Source organism: Palaemon carinicauda, chromosome 38, assembly GCF_036898095.1.
Source record: "Palaemon carinicauda isolate YSFRI2023 chromosome 38, ASM3689809v2, whole genome shotgun sequence".
In the NCBI taxonomy this organism is placed as follows: domain Eukaryota; kingdom Metazoa; phylum Arthropoda; class Malacostraca; order Decapoda; family Palaemonidae; genus Palaemon; species Palaemon carinicauda.
The window spans coordinates 25,265,083-25,288,415 of record NC_090762.1 but is presented as its reverse complement, the minus strand read 5'-3'; the positions used below and the strand labels follow the sequence as shown (position 1 = coordinate 25,288,415).

Below are 23,333 nucleotides of genomic sequence, written 5' to 3'. Positions count from 1 at the left end.
GGTGGACATGTGAGATATGACCCAAAGACAATTAATATATTAGATTTTGAAGAAAATATATCAAAGTACAAGTACCGTATATTTCCGCGTATAAGACGACCCTATATTCCAAAATTTAACCATTAAAAATGGGGGTTCGTCTTATACTACCATGATAAAAATCACACCTTGAGTTCTATGTCTGGTTTATCAGTAGGTTAGTCTAGGTTGAGGTGCGATAGCCACCGACACACATGAAATGATTTACATTAATATATAAATGTATAATGAAAGTAATGAAACAATTTTTACCATATATATTATTGGTATATCTATAAAAAGGGCATAAATGATAAATTCGAGGAATAATTCCAACTTTTAACCATACGCGCACAGCTGAGAAAATGTAAACATCGAGTATTAGTTGCGTTGTTAGCAACTTTTTTTCTCGCTAACCTTTCAGTAATTTTAATGCTAGTGTTAATTACGATAGTAATAACATATAGGATATCATAACATTTATTTGTTTAAAAATTATTAGTTTTAGCTGTAAATAACGATTTTGGATTACAAACGGTAAAATCTTTATTTCTCAATAAAAATTACGGTACTTTACAGTATTGCATTTAAAACCTAAAAATTTGTAAAACTTTATTTCCAATTAATATTAAACATCAAACCTGCGACATGTATAAATTTAACTCCACTAAAACTCCTCACAGTTATCACTGTCTGTTTCGAAAAGCTGTTCGAACATATCACAAGATTTATCATATACGCCATCATCGTAAGGATTCCAGTCCGGTTCCGGTAAATCGACTTTGGCTTCGTCATCGCATTCGTACAATAAATCGTCTTCACTGCCATCCATGGCATTTGAGGTCCCGTATTTTTAAAATTATTTTATGACACTTTCCACCTTTACATTATTATATGCTTTTATAACAAACTCGCAAAGAACATAAAAGAAGAAGAAAGAGGAGGAACGGGCATTTCGTACGTGAGCAGCTGATGAGCGTAAACAAAGCAATACAGGCTCGGTGACGCGTGTTCTAAGAAAACAATAAAGGATTTGTTTTATTTCATTTATTTTTAATTTATAAGGATACAGTAAGTAATAACATAATCTTTACATAACCTATATTTCATAAGATATCTGGTGTTGCAAAAGCTAGCCTAGGCTATACACAGATGGTTTTATGATTGAGCAGTCATCTTATACTACCGATATGAGATAAATTCATAAAAATTTGCTCAAATTTTGTACCTCGTCTTATATGAAGGTCGCCTTATACGCGGAAATATACGGTACGTATTGTTGTTAGAAACAAAATCAAACTGCTTGGCATGGCAGAGGCATATTCTATTTGGAGTTCCCCTCTAGTTTGAATATACAGTACCTGTGTTCAGATTAAGTCCAGGAGTTTCATCTTTTAGATATGTTTGCTCTTCACACATGAAAAAGTAACTTTTGCAATAATACTTCTACTGAAGCCTTAAGTAATCTGAGTCTCCAAAAAATTTTGATTATGTTTTTATTACAAGATATATTTTACCTTTGATTATAGCTTTTCTTTGAAAATTAGTTTAATAAATTTTTTTAGTGTAGAAATACCTCATGTGGTGATTTTTATTCCAGGCTCCTTGGCCAATGAATATACTTTTTAATCAGGAAGTCTTGGCGAAACTCAACCTATTATTCCGATTTAGTTTATCCCTCAAACAAGCAACATATGGGCTCGAGAGATTGATATTTCGAGGTCAGTAAAATTTCAGGATTGTAGTTCTTTACATACTGTATGGTGAAACTATAGTTACTGTATTTCAGTATTTTGACAAAATTTACAATGAAATGTTTTTTTTTGTTCTAAGATTTTTTTTAATGATGTGCTATACCTTGGTGATATTGTAGATTTTGAATTCTTAGTTTTTCTTAGAAATATCTCCAATTTAGATTATTTATTATTGCCTTGTATACATACCATCTTGAATATTTTGATGTTACAGTTGATTATTCATTTATTTTGTGGATAATTTTGGAAAGAAGTTAATTGTGAAATTATCTGTCAGACATGGCAACCTGGAATACACCGTTTTCAACTGGAAATATCTCTGAAGAATCGGATGCCCCACTTCAATCGCGACTTCATAGACTGGAGTTGATACGACTTTGGTTGTTGTTTTTTTCACGTGAACTGCATAACTACTTTGCTAATGTAGCATTTCTTCCATTTTTCAAGGCATTTGAAGATCTTATCGAATCGAAGCCATCTTTTAATGATATTATTTCCGGTCAGTACCTGTTTAAAATTTTTGCTAGTTTGTTGACATTTATGCTACCATAATTTTCATAATTTATTGAAATAACTTGCAAGTTTTAAGCTTTAATTAACCAAGATATAAAGTACTTCGACAGTTTATATTGGTTGGGTTTATTAAAAACTGGCAGTACAGTGTTACAGGTCCTAACATATTTGGATATCCACAAGCCATGAAGTTTTTTCATTACCTCATGGCTATAAAAAGATATGCATATTGAAAATGACAGTGCATTACTTGTAGTCTCTTGAAATTCATAAGATTTTTTTTTTACTTTTATAACAAAGAGAAGTTCTTTACTACAAGTGCTCGTGTGATATTGTATAATAATACAGAGGTCTCTATCTTTTTCTCTACATATAACCCAAACAAACTTCCGCCCAGACAATGTACAGTGATACCTCGGTAGTCGAACGACTCTATACTCGAACAATTCGGAGTTCGACCAAAATTTTCGAGAAATTTTTGCTGCGGTGCTCGACCAAAAATTCGGTACTCGACCAGCCGAACACGTGACGACCGCATGGGCTTTGTGATGATCGCGCCATCTCGGCCACTCTCGCTTGTTCGGGAAGCATCAGTTCTCTCGAGAGCGTCACTCAGACAACGCGCGATCAGCATTCGTTGTGATTTAGTGATTTTCAGTGCTTTTAATTGCTTTTTTAGCTTTCATAATGAGTCCCAAGAAAGTAATGAGTGTTAAGGGGAAGGAGAAGAGGAAAACAGTGCGAACAACGATCGAGTTGAAGAAGGAAATTATAGCGAAATATGAGAATGGTGTACGAGTGTCCGATTTAGCGGTAGAATACGGAATGGCGAAGTCGACCATTTCTACGTTTTTAAAGCATAAAGAAATGATTAAGAAGGCGAATGTTGCAACGGGAGTTACGGCGGTAACTAAGCAAAGGCCACAAGTGATTGAGGAGATGGAAAAGTTGCTTTTAATATTTATTAAAGAAAAACAGTTGGCCGGGGAAAGTGTTAGTGAAGCGTTCATTTGTGAAAAAGCGTTGCATATCTATGAAGAATTAGTGAAGAAAAGTCCGAGTACCAGTGAAAGTGATTCATTTACATTTAAAGCGAGCAGGGGTTGGTTTGAAAAGTTTCGTAATAGAACAGGTATTCATCGTGTTACTAGGCATGGGGAGGCAGCTAGTTCGGATCAAATTGCAGCCGATAAATACGTGGGGGAATTCGATCGGTACATAAATGAACAAAATTTGATCGCACAACAAGTCTTTAATTGTGATGAGACTGGGTTATTTTGGAAGAAAATGCCAGCCAATACGTACATTACCAAGGACGAGACGAAGATGCCAGGTCACAAGCCAATGAAAGATAGGCTAACATTGTTGCTGTGTGCAAATGCAAGTGGCGATTGCAAGATCAAACCCTTGTTAGTGTACCACTCGGACAACCCCCGGGTGTTCAAACGAAATAATATTTGTAAAAGTGCACTACCAGTTATGTGGCGCTCGAACACTAAATCTTGGGTCACAAGACAATTCTTTACTGAGTGGATAAACGAAGTGTTTGCCCCCCAGGTTAAGGCTTACCTCATTGAAAAGAGCTTGCCAATGAAATGTCTTCTGGTTATGGACAATGCTCCTGCACATCCTCCAGGTCTCGAGGATGACTTGAAAGAAGAATACAGCTTTATCAAAATCAAATTCTTGCCCCCCAATACTACTCCCATACTCCAGCCCATGGACCAACAGGTCATTTCAAACTTCAAAAAACTCTATACCAAGGCCCTTTTCAGAAAGTGTTTTGAAGTGACCAGTGACACGAAGTTGACCCTAAAGGAATTCTGGAAGGAACACTTCAGCATCCTCAACTCTGTTAACATGATTGACCAAGCTTGGCGAGGTGTGACCTATAGGACATTGAACTCTGCCTGGCGTAAGCTGTGGCCATCATGTGTCACAGAGAGGGAGTTTGAAGGTTTCCAACCAGAGGCGGGTCCAAGCACTGCTACCCCTGTAATTTCTGATGACACTGATGTCGTTGAGGAAATTGTTGTCATGGGCAGGAGTTTGGGGCTTGAGGTCGACAAGGATGATATTGATGAGCTTGTAGAAAGCCATTCTACCGAGTTGACTGTGGAGGAATTGTTGCACCTGCAACAACAACAGCAGCAGGATCTGATTGTGGAGCAGGAATCTTCAGAAGAGGATGAGGTAAGGGAGGATGTTCCAAGTTCTCTCATCAATGAAATTTGTTCCAAGTGGGCAGATGTGCAGGCTTTTGCTGAAAAATACCACCCAGAAATTGCAGTAGCAAACCGGGCAGTGCATATGTTTAATGATAGTGTCATGTATCATTTTCGAAGAATACTGCAGAGGAGGAAGAAACAATTAACAATAGACCAGTTTTTCACAAAAGAAAAGAAAGCTGCTACATCAAAGCCTGTTTCTCCTCCAAAGAAGAGACAAAGAAGAGAAGAAACCCCTGAAATAGATCTGCCCACCCTTTCATTGGAGAGAGAAACAACTCCTGAAGGAGAACTACCCCGCCACATCATGGAAGGGGACTCTCCTTCCAAGCAGTAACCTCCCCCTTCCATCCTCTCCACATCCATCCCTGTATGCCATCGAACCGCTGCTCAAAGGTATGTTCACTACAGTACAGAAAATGGTTTAAAATTGTTTTATTTTAGTACAGTAAATGGTTTAAAATTGTTTTATAGCATTTTCTGACCAATTTCATACACATTTAGATAATTATTGTTGTTTAGGTACACGTTTTATTAATATTTTGGGCCTGTTCGAGTGCTTGGGAACGGAATAGAATATATACCATTATTTCTTATGGGGAAAAAAAATTCGGTACTCGAACAAATCGGAGGTCGAACACGGATCTCGAACGGATTATGGTCGAGTACCGAGGTATCACTGTAGTTAATTTATATGGATAATGATTCCAGTACTCGCTATTCCAACTTGATGATAGTGACAAGGAAAATTAGTCACTATTATTCTTATTATTACTAGCTAAGCTACAACCCTAGTTGGCAAAGTATAATGCTATAAGACCAAGGGCTGCAACAGGGAAAAATAGCCCAGTGAGGAAAGGAAACCAAAAAGTAAATAAACTATAAGAGATGTAATGAACAATTACAATAAGATCATTTAAAAACAGTATTATTAAAACAGACCTTTCATATATAAACTATGAAATCTTCAAAAACCAAGAGGAAGAGAAATAGGAGTGTTCCCAAGTATACTCTCAAGGAAGAGAACTCTACCCCAAGACATAGGAAGACAATGGTACAGAGGCTATGGCACTACCTAAGACTAGAGGATAAAGGTTTGATTTTTGTAGTGTCTTTCTCCTAGAATACCTGCATTCCATATATAGCTATGTCTCTCTAGTGACTGGTAATTGGATTGATACTGTAATGTATATGAGTTTGTATCAATACAATCTTGACATGTTATCGATCTCAAATACTGTGCTGGACAATGAATACCATAATTATTTATATATTAGTACTGTAGTTATAGGCTCCTGTAATTTAGTTATGAAATTGTCATATTACATGATTGTACACATGCTGTCTTGTGGTAGTTTGGAGATAACTCTATGGTTGGTGTATTTTCTGTTAATTCTTGTTAAGGGGGCCAGCCGGCTAATGCCGTTTTTCAAGGACAGTACTTTGACAATCATCCCACTTGATAAGATGACTTAGGACACCTCCAAACTGTGCAGGATGTTTGCCTGTGACCTTTGGTTTTGTGACGCCAGGGCGATTTATCCTGAAAATTAGGGTTTTTTCAAATTCTATCTCCTCCCTTGATACTTAATATTAAGATCTTGGATTACTACCTTATACAGACCTAATGTAGACAATAAAATAGTTTTTCTATAAGTCATATTTTAGTTAGATGTGAATTTTTTCATTATAGTAAAAAATAAAACTTATAAATCAAGGAAAAAAGTAAAAAAAAAAAATATGAAAAAATTGGAAAAAGGGTTCAATTTGATTGTTTTATAATTTCTTTCTAAGTTATATCAAATTTCATTGGTATGTCTTTAAAATAAGGGAGAAGATAGAATTTAAAGGTCAGTAAGTTTAGTTTTGGGATATGGACATGCAAAGTTTTTTTTTCAGTATTTTTACAAAGACAGTATTTATAAATCATGATTATTTTGAATTTTATGTCAATTTTTGGATATTAATAAACCAAAACAATGTTATTTATCATAATTTAATCTTAAATAAAGAGCCCTTTGCTCAATATCTTGCTTCTTAAGTCTCCTGGTCAGGCGAGACGTCGCTCCTTCATCCACAACACACTCTCTCTCTCTCTCTCTCTCTCTCTCTCTCTCTCTCTCTCTCTCTCTCTCTCTCTCTCTCTCTCTCTCTCTCTCTCTCTCTCTCTCTCTCTCTCTCACTACACTAATATCGCCAATATTACCCACTTCTGAACTCTCTATTAGAGCAAATTTTCTTCTTCTTTATGTTAGTGAGATGTTGAAATTGTCTTTTCTTCTTTGACATGATGAAATTCTTGCCAAAACCAAGAAAAACAGACATAAAAGCGAGCAAATGTCAAGAGGTCAAACTCAAATGTGTACTCTCTCTCAAGTTTGTGCTAGCACTGAAAAGTGTAATCATAACTTTGTCTTGTAACTCATGGAATCTATACAGATGCCATTGCTCACAATTTGTTATATATTAAAATGTAATGATTATAAAAATTTACAATAACAAGAAATACTGCATTTTCTTGTAGGGATCAATGATTTTGGCTTATCGAGTTACTTTTTACTAATTACCCTGTAACTATGAAAGTAAGACGAATATTGACAAAATATTTTGTATATGCATTTTCCATTGCCATACGAAGCTCAGGGAAGTTTTTCAATATACCGCCATATATTGACATACCGGCCGGGTCCCTCAAGTACTGCACCATGCATTCAAGATGGTGATGTAGGGGCACTGCTTCCCAAGTGCATATGGTCCACACATCAGTAGTTTGATTCTTTCCTATGCTGGTGTTCAATATATGTCCACCTTGAAGGTTAATGCACTCAGGATAAGAGTGCCTTCAAACTCTAGTTTTAAGCACATTTTCCTCACTAGCTTTTAACTGTTTATTCTAGTTCCCTTTCTTATGTAAAGCTATCATGGCAAATACAATATTTCCCACATATACTTATACTACATTCGCTATTATGGCAACTACACTCCACGTAGGAATACTATGCCCAATTTCTCACCACCTGGTTCTAGTCAATTTAAAAAATGCACAGTTTCACAATTGTTCTGATAAGTGGTCCAGGGGAGGTGCATATATGTACTTTTTTATTTTTTTTTTATTTTTAGCTTCACTAATTTCATGGAACTTTGGATCCACAATGAATACTAGGTCATCGATCTGGTAATTCTGTGTAGGGCTGATGTTGCGTTGACATAGTCAATTTGTTTTACAGCATTCCATCTGTGTGTAAACCTTTTGCCCAGAAGTTGTGCATTCTTCCAACTTTTTAATGCTTCCATGGGCGTCAGCTGTTCCATTGAAAGGCTACTATCTTCCTAGGTCTTAAGGATGTGATTTGGCATTAATGCCTCAAGATCCGAGGGGAAGCTCAGTGAGTGGACGGTTGTTCAGCATCTGATCTATTTTTTATTCCTATCCTTCCCTGTCGGTCACTTATGGATTGCCTATCACCCTTTCCTTTTTGTCTCGAGCAACGATTTTCTCTTGAATCCGGGAAATCGATATAGTATTTACTTCTGCATCGCAAGCAACAGACTCTCCCATTCTGTAGAGTTTGTATCAAAATCGACTCATCATTATTATCTCCTCCTACGCCTATTGACACAAAGGGCCTTGGTTAGATTTCGCCAGTCGTCATTATCTTGAGCTTTTAATTGAATACCTGTCCATTCATCACTTCCTACTTCGCACTTCATAGTTCTCAGCCATGTAGGTCTGGGTCTTTCAAGTCTTCTAGTGCCTTGTGGAGCCCAACTGAATGTTTTATGAACTAATCTCTCTTGGGTAGTGCGAAGAGCATGCCCAAACCATCTCCATCTACCCCTTAGCATGATCTCATCCACATGTGGCACTTGAGTAATCTCTCTTAATAGTTTCATTTCTGATCCTGTTCTGCCATTTAACTTCCAATATCCTTCTGAGGGCTTTGTTCTGTAATCTACTAAATCTATTGGAGATTGTTTCATTGTCATACCATGTCTCATGTCCATACAGTAACACTGATCTCGCTAAACTGATAGTCTGAGTTTTATATGTAATTTCAGGCGATTTGATTTACTTAACCTAGCCATTGTCTGATTTGCTTTTTTTCTATCTTTCACTAAACTCTAATTCTAAAGATCCTGTATTAGAGATCATAGTTCCTAAATAGTTAAATGATTCTACCTCATTATTCGTTTCTCCTTCCAGTTATATTCCATCTTTCAATGCATACTCCGTTTTCATCATTTCTGTCTTTCTTCTATTTATCTTTAGCCCAGCCTCGTGTGATATTTCATGCATTCTGGTAAACAAGCATCACAAATCCTGTAGTGTTCTGATATTAAATCAATTAATGATTCAGGATATAGCGACTGCGCCTCTCTCTCATTTGTCTAAAATACAGACCCCATTTACTTTTATCTCCAATGTGTCTTCTAACACTTTCTATAACAACGCTCGTCTAATAGGAATGATAGTCCATTCTCTAATCTACTTACTGTCCTTTCAAATCCTCCCTCTAAGTGAACTACTTAACTTCATTTCCTCTTGTTTTGGTGTAGGTCGTGTTTGTTTCCCTCTCAAGGATGTCAAATTGTTTGTTTGTCAGTCATAGGTATCGTTTTGTTTTTTTGCCCCTCTAGGACGTCGTCGCGTTTGTTTACCTCTCAAGGACGTCGCCATGTTTATTTGCCTCTCAAGGACGTCGTCGTGTTTGTCCTCCTCTCAAGGACTTCGTCTTGTTTGTTTGCCTCTCAAGGACGTTGTCTTGTTTTTTTTTGTCCCTCTAGGAAGTCGTCTTGTTTTTTTTCCTCTCAAGAACACCATCTTGTTTTTATGCCCCTCTAGGATGTTGTCTCGTTTCTTTGATCCTCAAGGATGTCATTTTGTTTGTATGCTTCTTAAGAACATTGACTTGTTTGCTCACCTCTCATGGGCGTCATCTTGTTTCTTTGCTCTTAAGGACATCATCTTGTTTGTATGCCTCAAGGTCGTTGGCTTGTTTGTTTGCCCCTCATGGGAGTCGTAGTGTTTCTTCGCCCCTCATGGACGTTGTCTTTAATTGTTTGCCTCAAGCACATTGGCTTGTTTGTTTGCCCCATAAGGATGTCGCCTTGTTTGTATACTTCTCAAGGACCTCATTTAATTTGTATGCCCCTCATGGGCATTGTCTTGTTTCTTCATCCCTCAAGGAGGATATCTTGTTTGATTGCCTCTCAAGGACGTATTTTTGTAGTTTTGTTTGTTTGTCCTTCATGGGTGTCGTCTTTTTTCTTCGCCCCTCAAGGACGTTGTCTTGTTTGTATTCCTCTCAAGTCACTTGTTTGTTCACCTCTCAAGTCACTTGTTTGTTCACCTCTCAGAGGTGTTGTCTTGTTTCTTTGCCCCTCAGGAATGTTGTCTTGTTTGTTTTCCTCTCATGAGCATCGTCTTGTTTCTTCGCCCCTCAAGGATGGCGTTTTGTTTGATTGCCTCTTATGGATGTAGTCTTGTTTGTTTGTCCCTTATGGGCATTATCTTGTTTCTTCACCCATCAAGGACATAGTCTTGTTTATTTTTCCCCTTGGGTGTAATCTGTTTTTTTGCCCCTCAAGGACATCGTCCTGTTTGTATGCCTCTGAGGGACGTTGACTTGTTTTTAAGCCTCTCAAGGAGGTCGTCTTGTTTTTTTGCCTCTCAAGGACATTGATTTGTACAGTATGTTTGCCTCTCATGAGCGTTGTCTTGTTTCTTTTCCCCTCAAGGACATCATCTTGTTTGTATGCTTCTCAAGGACATCATCCTGTTTGTTTGTCCCTCATAGGCGTCGTCTTATTTCTTCGCCCGTGAAGGATGTCGTCTTGTTTGTATTCCTCTCAAGGACGGTGACTCATGGGCATTGTCTTGTTTCTTCGCCCCTTAATGGTAGCGTCTTGTTTCATTGCCTCTCATGGAAGTAGTCTTGTTTGTTTATTCCTCATGGGCGTCATCTTGTTTCTTCACCGTTTAAGGACATGGTCTTGTTTGTTTGTCCCTAATGGGTGTAATCTTGTTTCTTAGCCTCCCAAGAATGTTGACTTGTTTGTATACCTCTCAAGGAGGTCATCTTGTTTGTTTGCCCTGCGAGGATGTTTACTTGTATAGTATGTTTGCTTCTCATGGGTGTTGTCTTGTTTGTATGCCACTCAAGGACGTTGTCTTGTTTGTTTGCCCCTCATGGGTGTCATCTTGTTTCTTTGCCACTCAAAGAAGTTTTTTATTACCTCTCAAGGACATATTCTTTTTTGTTTATCCCTCATGGGTGTCGTCTTATTTCTTCGCCCCTCAAGAACGTCATCTTGTAAGTATGCCTCAAGGACGGTGACTTGTTTGGTCTCCTCTCATGGGTGTCGTCTTGTTTTATCTCCCCTCAAGGATGTCATCTTGTTTGTGTGCCTATCATGGATAAAGCTTTAATTGTTAGTCCCTCATGGGCATCATCTTGTTTCTTTGCCTCACAGATTGTCTTGTTTGTGTGCCTATCATTAACATTGGATTGTTTGTTTTCCTGTCATGGGCATCGCTTGTTTCTTCGCCACTCAAGGACGATATCTTGTTTGTTTGTCCCTCTTGGGCGGTATCTTGTTTCTTCACCCCTCAAGGACATCGTCTTGTTTATTTTCCCTTCAGCAACATCAGCTTGTTTGTTTTCCCTCGTGGGCAGCGTCTTGTTTCTTTGCCCCCAAAGGACGTTGTCTTGTATGTTTTCCTTTCAAGGACGTTGCTGTGTTTATTTGTCGCTCATGGTTGTCTTATTGTTTATTTGCCTCTCATGGATATCTTCTTGTTTCTTCGCCCCTCAAGGACATTGTCTTGTTTGATTGCCTCTCATGGGCATAGTCTTGTTTGTTTGTCCTTCATGGGCGTCATCTTGTTTCGCTGCCTCTCAAGGATGTTGTCTTGTTTGTATGCCTAACAAGGACGTTGACTTGTTTGTTTGTCTCATGCGTGTTGTTTTGTTTCTTCACTCCTCAAGGACGCCGTCTTGTTTGTTTGTCCTCCATGGGTGTCATTTTGTTTTTTTGCCAATCAAGGACATTGTCTTGTTTGTATGCCTCTCAAGGACGACTGCTTGTTTGTTTTCCTCTCATGGGCGTCTAATGAACAATTCTCCCTCTCCCTCTCCTTCTCCCCTGATAAGAATATATTATTATTATTATTATTATTATTATTATTATTTGCTAAGCTACAACCCTAGTTGGAAAAGCAGGATGCTATAAGCCCAGGGGCTCCAACCGGAAAAATAGCTCAGCGAGGAAAGGAAATGAAAAAAAATAAAATATTTTATGAAGAGCAACAACATTAAAATAAATATCTCTTATATTAACTATAGAAACTTTAACGAAACAAGAAGAAGAGAATTAAGATAGAATAGTGTGCCCGAGTGCACCCTCAAGCAAGAGAACTCTAACCCAAGACAATGGAAGACCACAGTACAGAGGCTATGGCACTACCCAAGATTAGAGAATAATGGTTTGATTTTGGAGTGTCCTTCTCCTAGAAGAGCTGCTTACCATAGCTAAAGAGTCTCTTCTACCCTTACAAGGAAGAAAGTGGCCATTGAACAATTGCAGTGCAGTAAGAAGAATTGTTTGGTAATCTCAGTGTTGTCAGGTATAGGAGGCAGAGGAGAATATGCGAGGAATAGGCCAGACTATTCGGTATGTGTATGTAGGCAAAAGGAAAATTAACGGTAACCAGAGAGAAGGATCCAATATACTACTGTCTGGCCAGTCAAAAAACCCCATAACACTCTAGTGGTAGTATCTCAACGAGTGGCTGGTGCCCAGGCCAACCTACTACCTATGCTAGCACCGTCTTACATGTGTGGGAATTTGATACATATAGCTTATATATTTCTAGGCTTAAGGGATTAGGCTAACCACTGGATAGTAAATACTGTAAGTGTGAAATATGATTGTCTTAACGATCCCAAGTGTTGAGTAAAATTATCTGTAAAAACCCATACTTATGCATCCTAAAGTATATTCAACCAATCTTTACATAAAAATTTGGAGCCCATATCCTCAAAGCACGGTTTTCAGAGAAAATGTCCTACTGCTTTTTTTTCAATGTTGATCGTTTGTTATAATTGAAATATAAAAGAATATGAAATTTTATTATTGTACCTACAATCTGTGTAGTACATTCACTGTTTAGAAAAAAACCCAGAAAACTTCCATATGAAAAATGGCCACCATTGAAAGTTATTTCTATACATTGATAAAATAATACATATACAGAAAGTAAAAATGTATATAAAACTGTTCATGTACAAATTATAGAATATGATTTTTTTTTCAATAGTTTTTAAATGAAAAAAATCCATCAAAAAATAAAAAAGCAGGAGTTCAAAGTAACCCCAAAATAACCTTGTTTTAAATGGGACTGAGTCGCACCCCTTAAACCAGCAATTGCTGCTGAATTCTAGATAATATTTAATGAATAAATAAAGCTGGGCTGGTGGGTGCTAGTTAATCAGGCTTGCCTATGTATTGGGTGTTGATTTTACTGTAATGATAAATCAAAGTACAAGTTACTCATCTTTTTTGCCGATGTACAATACAGTATACAGTAGTTTGCCTTTATAATGCTTGATTGAAAAGCTGAGGAAGTTATTAACTTTTTTCATACTTAACTTTTTTTTTTACTTCCTTATGCGGTTTTTGTGCATTTTGGTGTACCTTTTCGTAAACTGAAAAAGGTATACTGTAATGTAATAATACATCAGTCATATTCTACTTAACATAATTCATGATAAATACAGGGATTGCTTACTGTTGTGTGAAAGTTTGAATGCAAGCAAAACAGGTGTTGATACCTGAATATGTTGTTCATAACAAAACAACTATTTCATTCAGTGTTTATGTGATGATGATACTTTTATCGTTGATTCTCTCTTTTGCTTGTTTTAACTTACTGAACTAAAAGTATGGATAAAGAGTTGGAGAAAAAGAGATTAGTTTATTATAATTTGGACTCAATAAAGGAACTCTCATAATACACGAGGTACATAATAAAATAGTTTTTCATGGGGGAATATTTTTGTGCTTGCATGTTATGTAAGATTGCAGAAGTTGAAGGAATATATGTAGTATTACTTTAATGCACTTTATTAATATTTAGGCCTAAAATTACAACTATATTTATAAAAAAAATAATTGAAATATAAAAAATATAAAACCTATCACCCTTCAGAATCCTGCAATATAATGAGTATGCTTATGCAACAATTTTTTTTTACAGGTCATAAAAAGTTGCTTGACCGCGCAATATCTCAATGCCTGATGAAAAACAACGCAGATAGTTCTCCACTTCAGCTTGTTTTGAATAAGGTGAGAAACTTTAATGTAACCACAAAGTAGTTTTTACCCTTTTTTAAGAACAACTATTTGTACTATTTAAGATCCATTGATTTGCTGTTTTATAAATTCCTTTTATATCAAATACTCATTACAGTATATCAGAAATTTTATGGCAGTCAATTCAATGCTCATTAACATGAAATTATAAAATGTTGTGATGGTGGGTGCATCTCCTTACTGTTGAAAGCTATTGTAGGTACTGTAAACTCATGACTTGGTAATTTATTATAGGTAAACACTCTTGTGTGGTATCAGCATTTTGTTCCTGTGTATACAAACCTTTGGTCATTTAAAGTAGGGAATCTCTTCAGCGGAGCTGGAACAGCTGCTGAAATCGTTAAAGATGGTGATTACAGCAGGTGGTGAGTGTGGGCAAATAACCACATGTACGATCCTGTTGCATCCTATTTGAGGTTGTTTAATATTTTTCTCATTCTTTTTGGTTTGAATGATTTATTATGACTGCATTAGTGATGAAACAAAGCAGGAATTTGCTTCAAGCAATTATCACCATATGCTGAGTGAAGATCATGGTCTCCCGTCATGGTTGAACATATTTTTTGAGGAACAGGGAAGCTAAGTCTACTCTGGTGTCATTCTTGGCAACTCCTAAGACAATGCTGGAGAGATTGTTTAGCACTTTGCTCGCCTCATCGAGTTTGTTGATCGCTGAAACTTCTGGGTATACACCCTTTCTTAGTCCTGAGGAGTATGTTTTAGGTGCAGGGAGAACTCGGATACAAAAAGCTCTTCCTTGCAGATCGCTGATAATTATGCTTTCATTTCAAGAAGCATCATTGCCAGATATAGGGGAAAAATCTTTTGCTAGAGAGCTATTGGATGCACCTGTCATAATGGGGATACATAATCGTAAACTCTCCATCTTTCAATCGAAAAAGAGGGAGACCACCATCCCTCTCCCCTCCGAGAAATGCAAAAATACCTATTGCCCTTAGTTATGATATTGTTTTTGAAAGTAAAGTTAAAGAACCTTCAAGTAATTTAAATATGTCAAAGATTAATAAACAAGAATGTTCCTAAGTAAAATATCAAGCCAAGCTTAGCAAGATCTACTTTTAAAAAGGGAGTATGAGATTCCCATCAATTAAAAAACTCTGATAGGAAGACATCTTCTAAGGAGTCTTCCAAAAAGTAAATTTATTATTTTTTCTTCATTCTTGCTGTGGAAATGTCAAGGTGTGAGGGCTAAATATTAAGAGCTGAAGCTCTTTCATGTCTACTCACCTGTAGTTGTATGTCTACAGGAAACAATGTCAGATGTTTTTACTCCTTTTTACTCCTTGCCCTAAAGAATACAACAATTACAAAACAACATGTAATCTTCATGGAAGAGGTCATGGTAGAATTTTCGTGTATGTTCACCATGACATTCCCCAAAAATATTTGAATTTACATACCACTCTACAAGAAGTACCAGTCCAAATAGATCTAAGTAAGAAATATACCAAATGCTCATTATATTTACTGCCTAATGACTGCATTTCATATGATGATGTGACCGAAGTGTTAAAGGAACTCCATCAACCCTTTTTTCTTTTTGGTGATATGAACATTAGACATTCATTATGGGAAGATGTTTTATCAGACTCAAAGGGCAATCTTCCAGCATCACTATTAGAAAATGAAAATATTGGGAGTCTAAACACAGGTGACCCACCCACTCCCGTATCGAGACAGGTACTTCGTCATGTGTTGATCTTCCAATAGCAAGCTCTAACTGTTTGGCTGACTTTCACTGGAGAATATTAGGTGACTGGTATACAAGTGGCCATGCACCAATGGTAATTAAAACTATCAATGGCCAACCTGAATACAGATCACCTCAATAGTGCTTGGATAGACCTGACTGGCAAAAATTAAAAACTTAGCAAAATAGAAGGTATTGCAGATGAATTCGAAAATGTTGATATCATTGATTTACTAAGTGGAAGTCATCACACAGCTGGGGCGCATTCCATCCCAAAAACGATAGGTCTGTTCTGTTGACAACCAGTCTCTTGGTGCTTACAAAAAATTCAGGGGTTACATAGATCTACTAGAATTGCATTAGCAAGGTGCCGCAGAAATTGCACTGAACAGAAGATCGTTACTTATGGCCATTTTTTATTTTGCCTACACATACACCGAATAGTGTGGCCAATTCTTTCCACATTCTCCTCTGTCCTCCTTCACCTGACAACATTGATTACCAAATAATTATTTTTTGCTCAAGGGGTTAACTACTGCACTGTAATTGTTCAGTGGCTACTTTCCTCTTAGTAAGGGTAGAATAGACTCTAGCTGTGGTAAGTATCTCATCTAGGAGAAGAACACTCCAAAATTAAACCATTGTTCTCTAGTGCCAAAGCCTCTATACCATGGTGTTCCACTGTCTTGGGGTAGAGTTCTCTTGCTTGAGGGTACACTCAGGTACTCTATTCTATCTTATTTCTCTTCCTCTTGTTTTTTGTTTTTGAAGTTTTTATAGCTAATATATGAAAGATTTGTTTGAATGTTGTTACTGTTTTGAAGGATTTTATTTCAATTGTTCATTACTTCTCTCGTAGACTATTTATATCCTTATTTCCTTTTCTTACAGGGATATTTTTCCCTGTTGGAGCCATTCGGCTTATAGCATCCTGCTTTTCAAATTAGGGTTGTAGATTAGCTTGTAATAATGATAATGATAATAATAATGATGATAATAATAATAATGATAATAATAATAATAATGATAATATTGATAATACAAGAAATGTAGAGCACAAATTCAATGAATAATCAAAGCAGCTTGATGTCAGTCATGGTCATCTTTTTCTCTTCAGTGAATAAAAGAACCCCACTTTCTTCCATTTGGAGGAAAGTCCATAAAATTGCTTGCAAATATATTTCAAATTCTCCACCAGTGTTAAAAATTGGCGATCAATACATTACTAATTGTTTGAAAGTGATTAATTCACTCACTGATCATTTTGAGAAATATCTCCAAAGTCAGGTGCTCCAGAGTACCTTCATTGATGTAAAGAAGAAGAAAAGATTCAGCTTCACATCAAATATAGAAGCGACATGCAATCTCCCATTTAAAGAGATAGAATTTGACTGCATTATCATCATATGGCGATACGTCCCCAAGCCTGGACAAAATTCCATATGCAATGATGAAGCACGTGTGTAGTAACACTAAATATTTTATCATAAGTATCATTAACATGATATGGCAAGACCATAGTTTCCCAACAGTTGGGAACTGGTCATTATTTTAGCTGTTTTAAAACCCAGAAAGGACAATTTTAGCTGCAAGCTACTGAACAACTGCCTTGACATGTTATGTAAAATCATGGAAAAGATTGTCAATGTAAGACTTGTATGATACAAGAAGAGCATTATATCACCAGTTCAGTGTGGGTTTCAAAGAATGCACTCTACAGTGGATGCACTTGTCCATCTAGTCCTCTGTTTGTAAGTCGTATGCTTCAAAGAAATATCGTATGACAGTATTCTTTGATCTTGAAAAAGCTTATGATACCACATGGAGGTATAGTTTCCTTAAAACTGTCCACGAGTTTGGTCTGAGAGGTGAGTTGCCTTTATTCATTGAGGCCTTTTTAAAAAGACAGTTCTTTCATGTTAGAGTAGGTAAAACTTTGTCTGAAAGAAAATGCCAGAAAGAGGGAGTCTTATAGGGCAGCGTGCTAGCAATTAATGGGTGTGGGATTCCAGATGATGTTTTCCCCTCGCTCATCGTGGATGACCTTTCGGTTTCATTTGCAGGAGCAAGAATGGCAACAGTTGAAAGAAAGCTTCAGCCCATGATCGATTGAATTATGAGATGGGCAGATTTGAATGGCTCCAAGTTTTCTAAAAATAAAACTGTTCAGCTATTTATTAATTTGTTTTCTTCCATCTTAAATTATTGTTTATTATGCATACTCCAATCGGCACCAATGACCTTTTGATGTTATGATGCCAGATAATTCCCAATCATTCATTCTTTTCTATTTCACTGTCACTTTCATTAAAATCCACCCTTCTATTCTTACTGGTGGCTTTACATTAATTAACTGATAAAGGTTATGAACCTAACTACCATTGTGATTGGGCTCTTCTTATTGTTGATTTAAAGCTTACTCTTTGACAAGGCTTAACTATCTCCATGTCATCTACTTCTCAAATGCTAGGACATGCACCATCAGGTCCCCACCAGTTATCTCTCATACCTCAAAATCAAGGAAAGGGAAGGGAAGTTACCCACAATTGAATTGTCTCAACATTTCTGAAAATGACAGAATTATGGAAAATATGTAAATGGGGGGTAAAATGAAAAACTTAGGTTGTTAAAAAATTAATGAAAAAATCTACTACATCTTCTCTCTGTTATGAATACTTGGTGTCTCAAACTGATAAGGGGGAAGAAGGTGAAATGAATACTAAAGCATTGGCCATAATGTGGTAGGTATTTAATTCCACACTGCTTCTCCCCTTCAGGAAAAATACGAATCACTTTTAGGATATGTTATAGTATATTAATATTTTTTTTTTATTTTAATGGCAGGAGTTTATATTGTTTGTTTTAGAACTTTCCATTTTTTCAGGTCTTCTTGCTCACACAAAAGGTTTCCCGGCTTTGGAAAAAAGAAATGAGGGTTAGCAGTGAAGAATTATCATCATTGGAAGCAGAATACGTGCAAATTCACAGATTCTTGGTCGGCATTCTCTCTCACCTCACTGAGAAACATATTCTTCCGCATTGTAAGTTGAACTTTTTCTTTTGCTTCTTTTAGTGTGCCTCAATTTTATAAAATGTTTAGTGAAGGAAGGGGTGTCCTATAAGCTATATAGATTTTTAAATTCCAGTAACCTTTTAGTTTTAAAGATTTTAGAATGACTCCTTATTATTGGCTGTAGTGGTATAGTAGTTAAATTTTCTTGGGTTCTGGCACTCCTAGGTGTGTTTGGAAATAAGGAGACAGATTTACTGACGAAGAATGACGCAGCCGAGTTATTACCAAGAAGGTATCACATCCTCTGTATTGAATTTTTACAAAGCATTAAGAGTTTGTTTTATAATACAGCATTGCGATACTTAAGATTTAAATAAAATGAGAGAAATAACGAGTGTTATATCTCCTTGGAGGTACAAAATGATGCCCTGAAAGTGGGAGACTACTTTGTCATCTCCACATTGGTCACACTTGGTTGAGACACAAGTTTCTGATGACTGGCCAACAGGTTGCAATATTACACCGAGGCATTTGTTGACCGAATGTCCCACTTTTAGTACCCTGAGATGTAAATATCTCTTTGAGGCTTGAGATAAGGATGGCAGGTTCATCCTTGCCAAGATTCTTAGGAAGGATATGTTGTACTATGCTAACGTTATTTTTAGATATACAGTATTTCAAAAGCAGGTTTTCTGAAAGCTATTTAACTTTTATACTGACCTGTTTGTTTTTATGGTTTTGAATTGAATTTCCTGTTATTCTTTATTTATAACAAACTCTATCGCCATCAATGACCTTTGATGTCAAGATGCCAGAAAACTCTTAATCAATCAAGTTACCAGTATCCAGAATTTCTTGTTATGCATTTTCCCTATTAACTAGATTGTATGTATTGTAATAGATTAATTATCATAGTAATGGCTATCTTTAAGAGCACCCATATTCTAGTCCCATGCTTAACAATTTTGTTCTTTTGTGACTTTGTAAACTAAAGTACAGCTTCGGTCACTCTTTTGTCATGAGATACTTCAGTACCTCTGAAAGAGGAAATACTTAGGAAACTAATTTATATAATATTTATTCATGGTTTAAAATTAGGACTATATATTATTAGCTAACTAAATTTGTTGGCATCATTCACTGTTATGATGATTGGTCTCCGGTACCAGAGATTATTTCCCAGTCATAGAATGAGATGGGCTGGGGTCTGATTCCAGATTACATCAGTGCCCCAATTTATGTCAATTTGACTTACGTCACTTCCGGCTTTATGTCACTCAAAACGATGAAAAAAAAGCATTAAAAACTAAACAAGATTCTCTTTATAAAATTAGTAAATACATATATTCAATTTGATGATAGTAGTACTTTATATAAAGTACACTGAAAATATAAATATGCATAAAGTAAAACATTTATGCTATATTTGACAACCTCATTTTGATCCTTCTTGTGGGCATACAGTATAGATTTGGGTATATATTTTTTCCTAACTAGGCTGTTGACTTCGTTTCGTTAAGTCAGACAACTAAATTGTGAATGGTTGTTAACAGTTTATGTTCAATGCTTGACCTGTAAATTTTAAAGTTGAAATAAATATACTGTAAGCCAAAATAGGAATTGATTTGCAGTCTCAGAAACTTTTAAGTAGGAATCGATTTGCAGTCTAGAAACTTTAAGAGATGAAGAACAGACAATTAATGAAGAATGGTGTGATATTGAGAACACATATCAGTCAGTTGGTGGTGAAGTCTTGGGACACGCAGTAACAAGGAGAAAGCCAAGGATATCAAATGATACTTGGGATACTATAAAGAGGAGACAAAGACAGAAATTGATTGTTGAAAGTTTTTGAGGAAGTAATGAAAATTACAAGGTAGAGCATGCTAAGTACTGTATTCTAGTTTTGACAGTGAGGTCAAAAGAAAAGCCAGGAATGACTGGAGAGAATATTTAGACATTAAAGCAGATGAGGTTGACAAAGCTATGAATTCAGGAAGTGGCTGTGGTGTAAGAATTGCTCATGGAATTGTTAATGAAATTCCGACTGGGGCCAAGATGAAGAAGCATATACCCATCAAAAAGAGAGATGGTTCTTTAGCAACAGATGATGAAGAAAGACAGCGTTGGATGGAACACTTTAGTGAGGTTATGAATGGGAGATACGAAGGGAATAATTTGATTGATACACCTGAAACTGATGAAGCCCTTGATGTGCCCTTGAGTGAATTCAGTGTGTTTGAAGTCAAAGCTATCCTCAAAAAACTAAAGAGATGGAAAGCTCCTGGATACGATGGAATAACTGCCGAGTTGATACTGGCCAAAAATGAAGTGACTCCCAGACTACTTGCAAGATTATTTTGTAGAATAGGGCATTAAAAGGCAAAACCTGATGAATGGGAGTTGGGAATGTTGGTGAAAATAGCTAAAAAATGAGACCTGACTGACAATAATTACAGAGGCATAACACTTATGTCAGCTGTTATGAAAATATATAATATGCTTATTCTTCGCAGACTGGAGAGAAAAATTGATGAATAGCTTAGAGATAAACAAGCAGGATGTAATAAAGGTAGAAGTTGCACCGACCAAATTTTCATCTTGAGACATGTTGTACAGCAATGAGAAGACTTTAGAAATCCCTTTTTGATGAGATTTGTGGACTATGAAAAAGCCGTTGATAGTGTGCAACGGCCAATTTTATGTAGATCCCTAAATTATTATGGAATTCCTCTTAAATATGTAAATATGATTAAGTCTGTGCATGAGCATAGCAAGTGTAAAGTTGATGTTAATTTAGTTTTATCAAATGAATATCCAGTGAACAGCGGAGTACTCCAAGGGAATGTTTTGTCACCTATGTTGTTAATCCTCCTCGTGGATTTTGTAATGCGTAGAACAGTCAGAGATGTTGGAGAAGGATTGGACTGGATTGGTAATAGGAATTTAACAGACCAAGAGTATGTACTTGATGCTGTCCTTGTTAGCAAAACACCACAGTATTTGCAATGCTTACTTAATTTAACAGACCAAGAGTATGTACTTGATGCTGTCCTTGTTAGCAAAACACCACAGTATTTGCAATACTTACTTACCAGAACATATGAAATATCACATGAAGTTAGGCTGAAGATGAATAGAGGAAAGACAGAGATGATGAAAACAGAGTACAGTATGCAATTGAAGATGAAATATCATTGCAAGGAGAAATGATTAATGAGGTAGAATCATTCAAGTTTTTAGGAACTATGATATCCAATACAGGGTCTTTGAAATTAGAGTTTAGTGAAAGATTGATTAAAGCAAATCAGACAATGGCTACGTTAAGTAAAATTTGGAAATCAAATTGCCAGAAATTACATATAAAAATCAGACTATATATGAGTTTAGTGAGATCGGTGTTACTCTAAGGACATAAGTCGTGGTATTACAATGAAACAATCTCCAATAGATTTAGTAGATTTGAGAACAAAGCTCTCAGAAGGATATTAGAAATGAGACTATAAGAGAACTTGATGAGGGGTAGATGGAGATGGTTTGGGTTTGCTCTTTGCACTGAAAGATTAGTTCACCAAATGTTCAGCTGGGCTCCACAAGGCACTAGAAGAGTTAGAAGACCCAGGCCTACATGGCTGAGAACTATTAAGTGCAAAGTAGGTGATGAATGGAGAATTATTGAATTAATAGCTCATGATAAAGACGACTGGCGAAATCTAATAGAGGCCCTTTGCATCAATAGGCATAGGAGGAGATGATGATGATGATGATGATGATGTTGAAAATAAATTCAGTATCACATTAATAATTTAAAATAATGATTTTTATATGATAATAAAATAACAGAAAAAATCTTGAACAGCTTCCCACTTGTTCCGTCTAGAAGGGCTGCGAGTTAGTACTGTACTGTATTTAATTGTTTACAAGTGCTCTCTTGTGCTTTGCGTACATGTTGAATTTATCCTTTTTAATCTTGGCAATCTTTCTTGATTTTAGCCATGGCCCTCCCAAAGAATTTAAGGTAGTGAATCCAAGAGTCATGTCTTTATGATGCAAGATAAATCGGACATTATTAAGTGATATGACAGGGAGAAAAATTCATAAAATTCTACACACTTTTCGCTGGGCTCGTAGAACAGTGTCCACCATTTTCCACTACAAAGGCCCCATTGTTCAGTATGTTACTGAAGAAGCTCTATATAAAACTTGTATCTTAAATGTGACTATTGCATAATTTATGGTAAAAGGTAATGGTAATTATACCTTTGGTTAGAAAAGCAATTGTATGAATGGATTTTTGTGAGCCATTTACTGATCCAAGAAAAGGCCACTTCATTTGGCAAAAGTCATAGGTGGTTTAAAAGATTAAAGAAGCATTTTAGCTTCCACAACATTATAATTCAGTAAGAAGCTGCTGCTGCTGCTGAAACTTTTGTCAAAAAATTTCTTGTAACTTTGAAGAATATCATCGGTGAAGCATGAATTCCTCCAGACCTCATCTTCAAGGTTGATGAAACTGGCTTTTTTCAATATTAAACTTAGCCGGTGATTATATAAGCTGCAGCTCTGCTGCTCGACAGAAAAACTCTACGTTCAAAATCCGCCAGCGATCGCTATGCAGGTAGGGGGTGTACTTCAATAGCGCCATCTGTCGTGCAGGTACTCAGTACTCAATGTAAACACAGAACTCAATTTTCTCTCTGTCGTGCCACCGGCAAGACCTA

At 36.4% G+C, this 23,333-nt stretch overlaps 1 protein-coding gene across 1 annotated transcript in view; it reads left to right on the top strand.

The window, feature by feature from the left end:
- LOC137630483 (gamma-tubulin complex component 5-like) overlaps positions 1 to 23,333 on the top strand; it is a 181,071-nt gene that overhangs the window by 149,281 nt on the left and 8,457 nt on the right. The window contains exons 14-17 of the mRNA XM_068361981.1: positions 1,619 to 1,739; positions 2,050 to 2,271; positions 13,773 to 13,861; positions 18,484 to 18,640. Coding sequence (XP_068218082.1) covers positions 1,619 to 1,739; positions 2,050 to 2,271; positions 13,773 to 13,861; positions 18,484 to 18,640 — 589 coding nt within the window. The remainder of the gene's footprint in view (positions 1 to 1,618; positions 1,740 to 2,049; positions 2,272 to 13,772; positions 13,862 to 18,483; positions 18,641 to 23,333) is intronic.